This window comes from Manduca sexta, unplaced genomic scaffold, assembly GCF_014839805.1.
Source record: "Manduca sexta isolate Smith_Timp_Sample1 unplaced genomic scaffold, JHU_Msex_v1.0 HiC_scaffold_2387, whole genome shotgun sequence".
Classification (NCBI taxonomy): Eukaryota; Metazoa; Arthropoda; class Insecta; order Lepidoptera; family Sphingidae; genus Manduca; species Manduca sexta.
Window position 1 is genome coordinate 13,535 of NW_023593346.1, and position 10,549 is coordinate 24,083.

Consider the following 10,549-nt stretch of genomic DNA (forward strand, 5'->3'; position numbering starts at 1 on the left):
GCCTTAATGCCACTCAGTTTCGCTCTGAAGTGCAACATCAGCTGCGACGCCGTCAAATTAAGGTCAGCATCTTAAGATGCTCGCTATTTAATAAACTCCTTTTAACATCAGCTCAAATTATATCTTAAGTTACAATATATGACGGATTTTGCGAGTTGAGACTTAGCTGAGAACAAGCTCTCAAATTACAGCTTAAGTTTGGCTTATTAAACAATTATTCTATGCATTAAATGTCTACTTAAGATCCATATTAACATCAGCTCAAATTATATTGTAGCCAGTGTAACTACTGAACATAATAAGACCTAACACCTTGTGTCTTAGGATGGCGAGTGAAGAATACCAAAAATACTTGGTATTCAAGTTTCTTGATTGAGTGATAGATAGATGAGCGATTTTATAGCTTATCATCAGGCGAACGACAAGCTTGTTTAATTATTTAAAGCAATAAAAAAAATCTCTTCAGTTGTAACTTATCATATAGTGACCAGTTTTGAAACAATATCTTAAATTACAGCTTGGTTTATTTCGTTCGCTATATATTATGTAGGTACGTTGAATTAATTATGTCAACCCAGACACAAGCTAAGCCACAAGTTAACGTACTATCAGCTAATTAAATTTTAAACGACATCATAAAATTTAAATATTAATATACAATTCCTTAGTTGTATATAAGTGTTACGCACTTTAACAGTTGGTATTCTACATCGAATAGAGTCAAGGTACGTATTTAATATATTTTGACAATTAATAATAATAATATCAGCCCTGTATTATATACTTGCCCACTGCTGAGCACGGGCCTCCTCTACTACTGAGAGGGATTAGGCCTTAGTCCACCACGCTGGCCTAGTGCGGATTGGTAGACTTCACACACCTTCGGAACTCCTATAGAGAACTTCTCAGTTGTACAGGTTTCCTCACGGTGTTTTCCTTCACCGTTAAAGCGAACGATAAATTCACAAATAATACACACATGATTTTTTAGAAAAGTCAGAGGTGTGTGCCCTTAGGATTTGAACCTGCGGACATTCGTCTCGGCAGTCCGTGCCACACCAAACTAGGCTATCGCCGCTCTTTTTTTTGACAATTACGTATGGTTAAATCGGATGAAAATGGATGCATGGGTCCATGGAGATGGAAGTTATGTTTAAAAACATACATGAATCGATTGTATTATTCAATAGTTTGTTTATCGCTATTTTCTTGAAAATATTTATTAATCACATCATAACCATCTCATTTTCATCCTCATATCGTCTTGTTTATGCTGATTAATTTTATCGAATCATTGCTCAAGAAGAAAATATTTGATATAGTATTTTGTGTACTTTTTTCCAGTAAAGTAATAAATTGAGAGTATTATAAAAAATATTACTAGACCGATAATCGTAAATCGGCATCATGGACGCCATTCTAGAAGACAAGTTGTTACGGTACACTCCTGACACTATGCAGGCGTTACGAAGGCTCTGTAATTTAGACAAACCCGGTGACATGGACTTTGCAATAACAGCACTACAGGATTGGTTGAAGAAACAACAACATTTGACTAAAAAGGATTACTGTAAGTTTTTTTTATTTAATTTAACCACTAGGAGTTGTTCGTGGCTCCGTCCGCATGTTTTTTTACACGTGTACGGCAATGATGATTACCCCTCGGCAGTCGACATAATTATGCCGATATCTTTGAACTGGATATCACAAAATTTTGCACCTATAACATTAGTAATGGTCGCCTAAATAAATCAAGCCCACCTTTGAGTTAAGTCTCAAGTAGATATTTAATCTATTGAATTATTTAAGGCGATACCTCAAGGTAAATTTTCATACATTTTATTTCACCTTTAATCTGGGTAACTAAACAAGTATTGGCAAGTAAAGAATTTAAATTCTCGTCTAGTTAGTGATTAGTTCTCGCAGTTGAAAGAAAAATGTAAAAATAATTAATATCATGGATATTTCGGCCTTTAAAATTTAATATGACGAAATTTTAAAGGCCGAAATATCAATACTTGTTTAGTTACCCAGATTAAAGGTGAAACAAAATGTATGAAAATGGACCTTGAGGTATCGCCTTAATCTTTTTTTTAATTGCTTTGAATGACAAGACGAGTTTGCCGTTCGCCTGATGGTGACCTATACGACCGCCCGTAAACAGAAGAAATACCATCCAACATCTTGGATTACAAAATACTGTTTGGTATTCCACTGCTCCCTTAACACATGAGATATTAAGTCTTATTATGTCCAGTAGTTACACTGGCTACAATGTTCTTCAAACCGGAACCCAACAGTGACTGGCGAACTGTCGGTAGAAATAGAGATTGCAGTGGTAACACGGGCGGACTCTGAAATATGAGAGACCTACCACCAATGCTATTTAATAAACCAACCTTAAGCTGTCATTTAAGGAGATTGTTGTTAGCAGAGTTACCAATGTTTAGTGAACATAACTCAGGGGCCTGATTCTCTATCCCGCACGTTATTTTAACAGTGCGTAACAAGCACGTAACACAACGCATCATGTTTAGGACTATAGAAATTTGGCTTACAGAATACCATTCCACGCACATTTCTCGAAGATAACATGACACGGCCGCGTTACGCGTTTACACTATCATACAGAATAAGGGCCCAGCTGTCAAAATCCATATACTGCGACTTAAGATATCATTTGAGTTGTTGTTAATATCTTCTCATTAAATAACGACGGTATTCAGATGCTTACTGTATTTGACAACGTGTGAGAGAACACTTGAGAGCGACACTGAGTAGTATTTATTGATATGGTACAAGGACTCGTTGAACTTCACTGTTCTTTGTCATAAAATACGTCACTGACAATACTCACATTGGAGAAATATAAAATTTTTAACTTAATTTAAATATGCCTAAAGTTTAATATTTATATTACAGCAAGATCCTATTTGGAGACATTGATAATTCTACAAAAAGGTTCGTTAGAGAGATCAAAAGCTCAAATAGAGAATATTTGCGCGATCCGAACATTATTGCCTGAATACTTTGAGGTTAAAGAAGACGAAGAGATATTTAAACTGGATGGCTTGTAAGTTTTAATTATAATTCAATATGAAATTGGCTGATTGGGGAAAAATGATTTTGGTCCTTTTAAAAAGAAGTTTTGTATTTTTGATTCATTTTATTATCATATACGCAACAAAGATAATATGAAAAAGAAATTCTTCTGTGAAATGAGCTTCAAAATTGGTTGAAAGATAAATAAAAATAAAATAAAATACTTTATTTATCACGTAGGCGAACAAAGTTGCACTTATGATACGTCAAAACAAAGAATAAGAATAATTATTATTTCTAAACAACTATTAAAATCACTTATATAACTATGGACATTTTAAATTAGGGATAAAGTTTATACAAAAGACAAGGTACAAACCGAAGTAACCAGCTCGGGCTGGCAAGTAGGGGGAAATAGAAGGGTAACGCATCGCGATCCTCACCGGCGAGGACATGAGCCCTAATCTAGCTAACCTACCAGCCTTTCACTAGCTACCTAAGTGATGACTACCCGAAGAAGAAAGGCAGAAAGAAACTCCGGGCTTTTTGTCATCAATTGTTCAGTACTTCTTTTGTATTTTTTTCCAAGTCTTTCTTGTACATAGTCACAATAGTTATATAAGCTAATGCACGCACATCACCGTTAACATGGGATAAGATGAAATCCAATCGACTAAACCTGGAGCGGCATAAAATAAAATTAGCGAAAGGAAATAAAAGAGAACATAGATTCATACTTAGATAACGGCGTACAACGTGCATTCGCCTACATTTACAATCATAGTTTTCAATCATGAGAAAAGAAATAAAAAAATAGTGATATTAAACAGACAAACACAACATGATCGGGTGGTCGTCTTTCAAAAATTACATTTCATTAAGATATGATATGATTATGTTAAATTAGAATTATAGAAATGTCATTATTATAAAAAAAAAGTATGTGAGACATGTAACAAAGACATTTTAGGCAGTTAATTAATTACTAATGTGTGCTAACATGGTGGGTCATTGTGTGCAGGACAAACTTTCCAAACCGTCTGATCATTAAGGTAATCAGATACAGTATAGTATCCTTTACACATTAATTCACGCTTAACATAACACTTGAATTTTTGTTCGGTCAAATTGGTAATTTCGAAGGGCAGTTTATTATAAAACTTAATGCTGTTAACTAAGAAAGATTTATTGGTTTTACAGAGCCTATGATTAGGGACAACCAATTTATTTTTATTTCTGGTATTTAGACTATGCAAGTCACTGTTTTTAACAAAGGTACTAAGGTTTTTACGGACGTACATTATATTCTGAAAAATATATTCGGCCGGCAAGGTCAGTATATTCACCTCCTTAAACATTTGCCTAAGGGAATCATGAGAGCGAAGGTTGTAAATAACTCTAATCGCTCGTTTCTGCAAGATAAAAATGGTCTGCAGATCTGCAGCAGAGCCCCACAGAAGAATACAATAGGACATAATGCTGTGGAAGTATGCAAAATACACTAGCCTTATTCATATTTGAAATGTTGTTGTGAGCAAAAGTGGGGGCGTAATGGGGCTATCGCGTTGTCCTTTTCTCACTCATGGAGCTTTATGGCCGGTAACACTGTGTGACGTCACATTTCATTATTACTGTAATTAGACAGTTTTCCTTTCTACCAAATTTCAAAGCTTTATAACTTATATGTTGTTGCGTGGGTTTAAAAATTCTTTTCCCGATAGATTTTAAATGAAATAAATTTTTGATAAATGTATTTAAAAAAACGTCGTCAACTACCGTATTGTCTAAACTACAATTAAGTTTGATGTACATTTTTTTCTCTTAATTTTTTAATTGCTACATAGAATAAAAATGACTCATTTTTGACGAAAAACTAATTGGTGATGCAAAATGTTTCGTCAAAGAAATATTCTAATATGTGGTGGGTACTTTCTACTGTAGTGGGTACTATGGGGCTTCAGTTTGCTTAAAATAAGGTGCAGTGAAGCCACTGTGCCGAGCGACGGTAAAAATAAAAAATGATGACGCTATAAATCCCTATTCCATGGAACTTTCGTATCAAGTATTTAAAAACTCAGATAATCTATTATTAGTCAAGGGAGAAAATTACTGGGATAAAAGTAGCCTAATTAATCTACAATATAGAGCAAATGTGCGTCAAATATCATCAAAATCCGTTGACTTTTAACATAATAATAATAATATCAGCTTTGTATTATATACTGTCCCACTGTTGGGCACGGGCCTCCTCTACTACTGAGAGGGATTAGGTCTCAGTCCACCACGTTGGCCTAGTGCGGATTAATAGACTTCACACATCCTCGAAATTCCTATAGAGAACTTCTCAGGTATGCAGGTTTCCTCACGATGTTTTCCTTCACCGTTAAAGCAAGCGATAATTCACAAAGAATACACACATGACGTAGAGGTGTGTGCTTTTTTGATTTAGACCTGCGGACATTCGTCTCGGCAGTCCGTTCCACAACCAACTAGGCTATCGCCGCCTTACTTTTAAAAGTAAGTAAGATATAAAATTATCCATTGTGTATCTATTCTTTACAGGACTTTTGACTTGCTTCCGACGCTCACAGAAGATTACTATAGAGTATTGGCAGTCAAACACTTCGCTCGTAATGGCGACACTCAACGATTTTTCAAAATCTACAAATGTGCTATTCGTGTAAGTAACATTTTTCTGGTTATGAAATCGTACACCGAATTAAAAATATTTATCTTGCAAAGATGTATAAGTTTAAATCTAAGCCGGTAGATCGAATTATATTTGGAGTAGGGGCAGGTGGATAGCTTAGGTTATATCAAGAACTAAGTTTGGATTGGTTGGATTTTTGATAGAAGTAAACGCAGAAACAGCTAAACGTATTTCGATGAAATTTCGCACACGGATATACCATGTCTTGTATTAACGCATAGGCTACTTTCTAACCCGTTAACTTTCTCTCATAGTAAATTATGGATTTAGTAAAATTTGATTTCTAAATAGATGACACTAGTGTCCTACAGGTGGTGTTATGACTCACTACAGAGTTATAGGTACCCTTGTAGCGGAAACGGTTTGTTACGCCGGTGAACCGAAGGCAACACTTAGTTACGAAAATGTATTAACTCAATCTTGAAAAACAAAAATGTTTCTACGTCTTTTTCTATTATAACGGGAGTATTGTATTCATCTCTCTAACTTCATGGATATAACAATAATATCAGCCCTGTATTATATACTTGCCCATTGCTGAGCACGGCCTCCTCTACTACTGAGAGGGATAAGGCCTTAGTCCACCATACTGGCCTAGTGTGGATTGGTAGGATTTCACATACCTTCGAAATTCCTATAGAGAACTTCTCAGATGTGCAGTTTTCCTCACGATGTTTTGCTTCAAGCGAACGATAAATTCACAAAGAATACACACATGATTTTTTAGAAAAGTCAGAGGTGTGTGCCCTTGGGATTTGAACCTGCGGACATTCGTCTTGGCAGTCCGTTCCACGCCCAACTAGGTTATCGCCGCTTGGATAGCGTTTACTATTAAATAAAGTTCGTGCGTCTGCTGTTTTAGATGACTGAATACGCAATGGCCACGGACTACTGCCGCGGGCTAATTTGTATTCTTGACTTCAGAGATGTCGACATTGTAGACTACATAGGTGCTGTTAACATCAAGGAATTCTATCAGTTTATACAAATAATGACGGTAAGTTCTCTTTAAAAGCCTTGCCGTTAAAATCGCAGAAGAAATTATCATTTAGAATATCGAAAGTCTTTTGTCACTCTTTAGGTTATTCTTTGCAAAAAATATTTTGATCTGTTGGTGCATTGTTTAAACGACAAAGTAAGAAATACTTTCGATTTATGTATACCAATATTAGAGGTCACAATTAATACGATATTGATGAGTATGAAATTATTATTCATTTTACGGCTTTAATCAACTGCGCAACATTTTAACATAAAATACACGACATCAAATTTTAGAAATCATTTTAAAATTACAGAAAAGCTATGCTTTAAGTATAAAGTATATACATGCAATAACACCATCAACAGCAGCAAACGCTTTCGTCAACTTGGTAAAGAAGATGCTCAGTAATAAAATAGCAAATCGCTTCTACGTACATAAAACGATAGAACAATTGTACGAATACGTGGCCCGAGACAAACTGCCTTCAGAATTTGGTGGTCACGGGGAAGCACTAGCTGATAAGCACAGTAAGTTTGTTTTGTTTGCAAATATAAGATTAATACTAGTCCTGCGTTATGTTTTGCCCACTACTGAGAATGGAACTCAACTGCTGAGAGGGTTTTCAAGCTTGGTATACCACGCCGGTCTTATGCTAGTTAATAGATTCCTCATATCTTCGAAATTTTGTAGTGAAGTCTCAGATGGGATAGCTTGCTTACGATTTTCTTCCCCTTATTATTGAATGATAATTTATTAACAAACGCACGTAACTTCAAAAAGTCAGAGGCAGTGTACCTTGTATTTTTGGGCACCTTCGTCGCAGCAATCCATGTCCGATTACGGTTTTTTCAATTTTCCCAATTATTTGTATAACCAGACCAACTTGTTCGACAAACGTTTACTGTGGGTGTCCATAATTCCGATTCCACCGAGTAATTCCATGTCAGCCAAAGCATTACCATATATATCTAAAAATATAATTGAAAATGTGGGGGGATTTATTATTTTTTGGAACCGATTGGTACGGTAATTAATACAATATTGTAATTTTCAACCATTATGACGTAATGTTCAAGTCGGAAGAAGTTACGTCTATATAACATTTGCAATAACACCTAATATTAGATGTTTGAATAATTATTGCTAGCAATAATTGTCAGGGCATTAGCCTAATATTGTTTAGAGGCAAGCGATTATGTGATAAAAGGATCGCTCAAACCCCTTTTTTCTATAGAGGGTACGAAGAAGAGGCCTTACTGCATCTAATGGTAAATAAAGAGATGCCTAATATAGAAAAAACCGTAAAAGGACTCGTATATGATTATTATTTAGGCCATTAATGCCTATAACCGCTGACGAGAAATTCCTCACCATTTCTTTTCATAGCAATAATTAGGCTTAAGTGATTGAGTCTTAGGCTTAGTTTGTGAATTAAGATAAACTTAAATCCCAGAATGCCCAGTTACAGTGTTTGTAACGTCCAGACTGGAACACAAAGAACTAATACATTGCTTGGAGACAAAATGGATATTGTAGTGGAACCTATTTGAAGGAATCTGGCTTAGGAGATATAGGCACATATTATATTTAAATGAGTCGGAGTAAGATAACAAATATTAAATAAAAAACTAATTTATTTCAGTAAAATGGGTGGAAGCGCTGACGTCCAAGAAGTTGATCGAGCATTTAAAAGAAATGAGTGAAGCGAAATCAACGCAAGCGAACAAAATGAAAGACACGATTAGTGATCCGGATTTAGGAATATCAGGAAGCTTCCGATCATTGAATGTGGATTAAACATGACTAAAATTTAATTTATAACATGTAGGTCTATGCAGAAAAAATATAGTCCAAAAAAGTATTTTTATTTAAAAATGTATTGTGTTTAGAGGATTTTATATGTAAGAATGATTGTGTAATAGTTAACGCGTTTGCAACTTCTCAATTAACGTTTTTTTTTACCTTCATCATATAACCAAATTGAGATTAAAAGTACATCCTTATTCAAATGTAAACCGTGTACAAATTGAAAAAGAAATTACTTCGGTTACACTCTGATCAGATAAAATGTTAAACAAACGGCTTAAACTTGTTCAGGAGAATCAGTAGGTAACAATAAATGAAATCGCAATAAATGAAACACGCCGTTTTATTCCTTTTAACTGTTAATTTTACCCTGAGGCTGCGTTAGTCGAAATCAATTTAAAGATCGTATATTTCGGAAAATCCGGCGCCGCAGCGTCATTCGAAAAGAGCTTTTCTTCTGTAGGTGCGAGGAGTAATTTTATTTTGGCACCGAAACAAATTCGACGGGTCTTTAGGATGATTTAAATCCCAGAGTTTTTCAAGTGTAAAGTTTAAATATTGTTTTGAAGGTGCACGCATCACTGACTTTAATGGAATTTTTAAACGGGAAAGTGAATCGGTGTTTTTGGTATTTGATACAATTTGCACTTAGATTTTATGACATTTGAGCACTTTTAGATAGTGTTCCAAAATAATACTTGATTACGCGCATTCTTTAAAATTTGCTAGATCATCTTGTTACAATAATTTGTATGAGATAATTGCAAAAATATTTTGGCGAACACTATTTTAGATTTAGAGGCAATGGCATAAAGTGCGTTTTGAAATCATGCAGACGTTGTAAACTTTCAATTTTTTATTACTGTTAAAAGGCTGATACGTGAGACATATTATCGCTAGGACATTGATTCGCATCGAACATAATGTTCTTGGCATTTGATTATTTTTATAATATTATTTTCTAATTATTTTTCCTGTAATTTATTTTTAAAGTAGTTTGCATTTGTTTTATATTTATAACTAGCTTTTGCTCGCGGCTTCGCCCGCGTGAAGGTGTTTTCCAGGATAAAATTCCACTGTTTGATAAAAGTCTTGCTACATATTTTCCCGGTACTTATAGGTTCAAACTAATTTTATCCCCAATCTATAATTTCAGTTCAATCAGTCGAAAATCTAAGAACATTTATACAAACTTTCATCCCCTATTTTATCCCCTTAAGGGTAGAATTTATCAAAATCCTTTCTTAGGGATGCCTACGTCATAATAGCTTTATGCATGTAAAGTCTTAGCCCGATCCGTCCAATGGTTTGGGCTGTTCCTTGATATATCACTGTCAGTCACCTTTGAGTTATATATTATATTAACAACTGAAGTTAGCTAAAATTGAGTTTCTCGAAGCCGACCACTATTTATGTACTATGTATTTTGAGACTATGCAATTTTGTCGCGTTCGCGATTCACTTTCACTTTTGTTGAGTTTCAGAACGCGATATTAGATCCTCCAACGCGCACGCGAATTTGAACTTTATACAGCGGTAATAAATTACAAATTGACTCTCCATTTTATTTAGAAAACGTTTGTATGGGAAATAGAAAAATGCTGTTTTGAGGATTTTCCCGGCAATTATTCGAATTTTTCTCACCTTTTAAAACTTCCCTAGACCTCCACGAATAATTCAAGACCAAGATAAGATAAATCCGTTCAGCCGTTCTCGACTTTTAGCGAGACTAACGAACAGCAATTCATTTTTATATATATAGATGATAGATGTTATATTGTTTATTATTTTGTAAGCCTTCTTGAAAATAAAAAAATTACGTCAACATTTGAAGAGATGTCCCATCATTACAATAATTGATCCGTCTAAATGAAGTTAAAGCATGATATGGCACAATTATCATCCAGCACCACCTAGTGATTATTACTGAGGCTACAAGATGAAATAGATAATTAGAAGGCCTAACGGCTCATGTGTCAAAGTCATATTGACAATTAGGAAAAAAT

The 10,549-nt window shown here is 34.7% G+C and overlaps 1 protein-coding gene across 1 annotated transcript; it reads left to right on the forward strand.

The window, feature by feature from the left end:
• Positions 1–1,348: 1,348 nt before the first annotated feature.
• LOC119192133 lies at positions 1,349–8,576 on the forward strand. Its single transcript, XM_037445969.1, has 6 exons — positions 1,349–1,570; positions 2,923–3,073; positions 5,605–5,722; positions 6,615–6,749; positions 7,051–7,264; positions 8,380–8,576. The coding sequence occupies exons 1-6, from the start codon at positions 1,408–1,410 to the stop codon at positions 8,532–8,534; spliced, it is 936 nt and encodes a 311-aa protein (XP_037301866.1). The 5' UTR covers positions 1,349–1,407; the 3' UTR covers positions 8,535–8,576.
• Positions 8,577–10,549: the final 1,973 nt, after the last annotated feature.

What these genes read in the sequence shown, in the direction of transcription:
- LOC119192133 (XM_037445969.1), top strand. Translation starts at nt 1,408, where the DNA reads ATGGACGCCATTCTAGAAGACAAGTTGTTACGGTACACTCCTGACACT. An exon ending in TCTACAAATGTGCTATTCGT is followed by an intron (nt 5,723 to 6,614) that starts GTAAGTAACATT and finishes CTGCTGTTTTAG; the next exon opens with ATGACTGAATACGCAATGGC. An exon ending in AGCACTAGCTGATAAGCACA is followed by an intron (nt 7,265 to 8,379) that starts GTAAGTTTGTTT and finishes AATTTATTTCAG; the next exon opens with TAAAATGGGTGGAAGCGCTG.